The 2,955-nt window shown below is 48.9% G+C and overlaps 1 protein-coding gene across 1 annotated transcript; it reads right to left on the reverse strand.

Moving 5' to 3' along the window:
* Nucleotides 1-2,436: 2,436 nt before the first annotated feature.
* F5147DRAFT_735835 (uncharacterized protein) lies at nt 2,437-2,670 on the reverse strand. The gene has a single exon (XM_041439432.1). It carries the CDS (start codon nt 2,640-2,642, stop codon nt 2,487-2,489), a length of 156 nt encoding a protein of 51 aa, XP_041284221.1. The 5' UTR covers nt 2,643-2,670; the 3' UTR covers nt 2,437-2,486.
* Nucleotides 2,671-2,955: the final 285 nt, after the last annotated feature.

The raw sequence follows: 2,955 nt of genomic DNA on the forward strand, positions 1-2,955 counted from the left end.
TCTGGGGCCAAAGTCTGGGGCAGAGTCTGGGCGTTCGGCAAAAACGGCTGACCCGGGCTGAGTTTGATTGTTTTTGTCACGTGTTTGCTTTGTGACAATTCCAAAGCCGCCCGCCATCATCGTGCCTCCTGTCAGTACTAATCTTATTTGATGCTCAATTTTAGAATACAAACGAGGAAGCCAAGAATTTGGTATATTGTTGTTTACTCGCTTGTCTATGATACTGAATCAAAAGTTTTTCCAGGTGGCCAACGATGTGTGGAACAAGAATGTCAACGAGGGCCAAATCTACTAGCTTGTCCACTGTATCAGCCATCCCAACACTTGTGCTTCCTCAACGTGTCTTGATTCTGCTACCAGTATCTGCCGCACCTTCGTTGCTGTGTTTTCTGCTTCCCATTTTCGACCTCCTCCGCTGTCTACTCTCAACATGTTTTCGATCTGCTCTGTGTCTACATCCTTTCTGCTCGGCTCTCGATGTTTGCGATCCGCTCTCAGGCTGTTGTCTATTCGTTTCTGCTCGGCTCTCGACGTGTTTTTCAAGGTATCTCCACCTGTTCGCATCGGTTTCACTATTTTCCAGCTGCTTCGTATACCGATTGGTATTCCGCATAATACCTACTAAGCATCAAGCATAATTTAAGCCATTCTGGGAGGACAGCGCGAGTGTGCGGACTGTGCCTAAATGTGCGCAATGTAAAAGAAGCACAATAGAGTACATGGGCACTGCCCCGTCTTATAGAAAATATGCTGTCAGTCCGGATATCGAGCAAAATGCGCGAGTATTACTGTATGTGCGCTGTCTCTCAAACGCACATTCAACACATTCAGCCCTATTCGAGCACAGCCGATTCTCACTGGGACTGATCATGATGTCACCGAGCGCAGTGCGGCCTGCAAGAGGTCACAAAGGGCGGGTCACAACTCACAATGATGGAGTCACACTGGTATTGCAAACGTGACCAAATATAATTGGAACTCAGAATTAAGCTCCGCACGCGTCAGCCGCAGCCCCCAGACTTTGGCCCCAGACTGGCCGTTTCCTGGATGTCCTCCACAACACGGTACCGTTTTTGGTATATGCGGAGTTTGAAAGTGCAAGTTCTTCCAGACGCCCATTCCCTTCGCGGCTAGTTCACGAGACTAGTTCGCTGGCATACGCGTATCGTTCTCGCTGCTTCTTTGATATGTACCTTGCCTACTAACCTACACTACACCTAGCCCCTACCCTCGGTGCCTTACCATTTTTGTGGTATACCTTGCTTACCTACGCTACATCCAGGTCTCTGCCTATTGGATTTCCCTCCACCCACCATGTTTTTGTGTTCCAGAGCTCTACTGTGTGGTCCATCGAGAGCCACTTGCCGGAAATGTGCTGTCTGGAGAAAAGTCAAGCGAGAAAATCTTGTAGGAGTGGACTTTGACTCAGATGGGCTGGGTGAGAAATTCGCCATCCCTGTTCCAGGCTATGAGCTCCCCGCCAAAATTATCGCTTGCTATGAATTGCCCGTCTCTCGATACTGCAGCTACTCGTATGCCCCAGTGATGCCCCTCAGTTATCTTCAATACGACACCGTTTTCCAAGTCCTATAGTCGAAGGGTCTTGTCATACGAGGCCGTCACCATACGGCGTCCATCGGGGAATTCTGCAACTGTAAATACACTATGTCTATGGCCTCTAAATATTTGACTAGTCGTGGTGATTCGGATAGCAGGATGTTCTTCTTCCGCCATTCTGCTCGAGGTGGACGATGTGGAGCACGATTTGCTGGAGAGCTTGTGAGTGTCTTGATCCAAGAGGTGCCGGGCCTTTTTGCTTCTTCACAGCCTCAATCTGCATATTAGACGCCTAGGGCATCAGGCACTCGGACCGCTGCGGAGTGCAGGTATCCCCTAGTAAGTATAATTCCCATGGTTGCTTGTTCATTGGATCGAAGTACGAAGCTGTGGAGTAAAGGAGACATGGCTGACGCCACTACTACACTCGAATGAATTTCCGTTGCAAGGAAATCCAGTCCAGTGTGATAGTGATGCCCGCTGCATTGAAGTGCGTTCGATGTTGGCTACCCGGTGAGCGTCTTGCGATTGCGGCAGAATCCAGACAGTAATATCTAATTGATAACCCAAGCCTGACCTATGCACCAAGAATGCGCGAGTTACTACACTAGATTACAGCCTGCCACCGCATACGAATAATCGTGTATACTCCATTGTAAACGAACTATGTACTTGGGTGCTTTCATTTTGGAATAGCCACGAATCCAAACAACCGGATGTGTTACTCAACACGGTCCAAGCGCACATGTTGACTCTACTCTACTAATGCAGACACACGATATCGTCCTCTGCAACCACCTCGAGAGCACATGGTGCTTCTGCATGTCAAATTTTGAAATCTTGTATTCGCGAGGGTCATTTGCGGGGTATGTATGATATATGAAGCTATGATAATGTGATCGTCGATGTGTTGTAAAAAAACCATTCAGCTACAATATGTCTAGGGTCTCGATGTTCATAATGTCAATCGAAGCCGGGTCTTTCACCTGCGCAATGATATATTGGTCCGATGCGACCCTCTTGTATTCTCCAACGCGTTGCTCCGCTACCAAAAGTGCGCTGAAAGCCTTCCCAAGGTGCACCATCAAACGCAATGATCGTAAGTGAACATCCGAGTCAACTGACAACTTCTCTTCTCCAGGTGAGTTGCTGGACCGCTCGTCAGTGTCGTCTGATCCAGACTCGGACCAATCCCCTACGCTTTCCCCTTCGTCTGCAAAGGTAGGCTGCTCTGAAAAATCAGGCAGCCCGAGGAGACGACGGTCCCATGGACGGACAAGGAAGAACGTCTGCTGAGTGGGCCTTGTGCGCGAGAATTTAATTAGGGTCTCGTCCGTGGTGATCAGCAAGTCTCGAAGCCCATCTGCTTTCACTCCATACGTGAAATGGGCAGTATGA

Source organism: Suillus discolor (assembly GCF_016758755.1).
Source record: "Suillus discolor strain FC423 chromosome Unknown F5147scaffold_401, whole genome shotgun sequence".
Lineage (NCBI taxonomy): Eukaryota > Fungi > Basidiomycota > Agaricomycetes > Boletales > Suillaceae > Suillus > Suillus discolor.

Coding starts and splice junctions, on each gene's coding strand:
- F5147DRAFT_735835 (XM_041439432.1), bottom strand. CDS start 2,642: ATGGTGCACCTTGGGAAGGCTTTCAGCGCACTTTTGGTAGCGGAGCAA.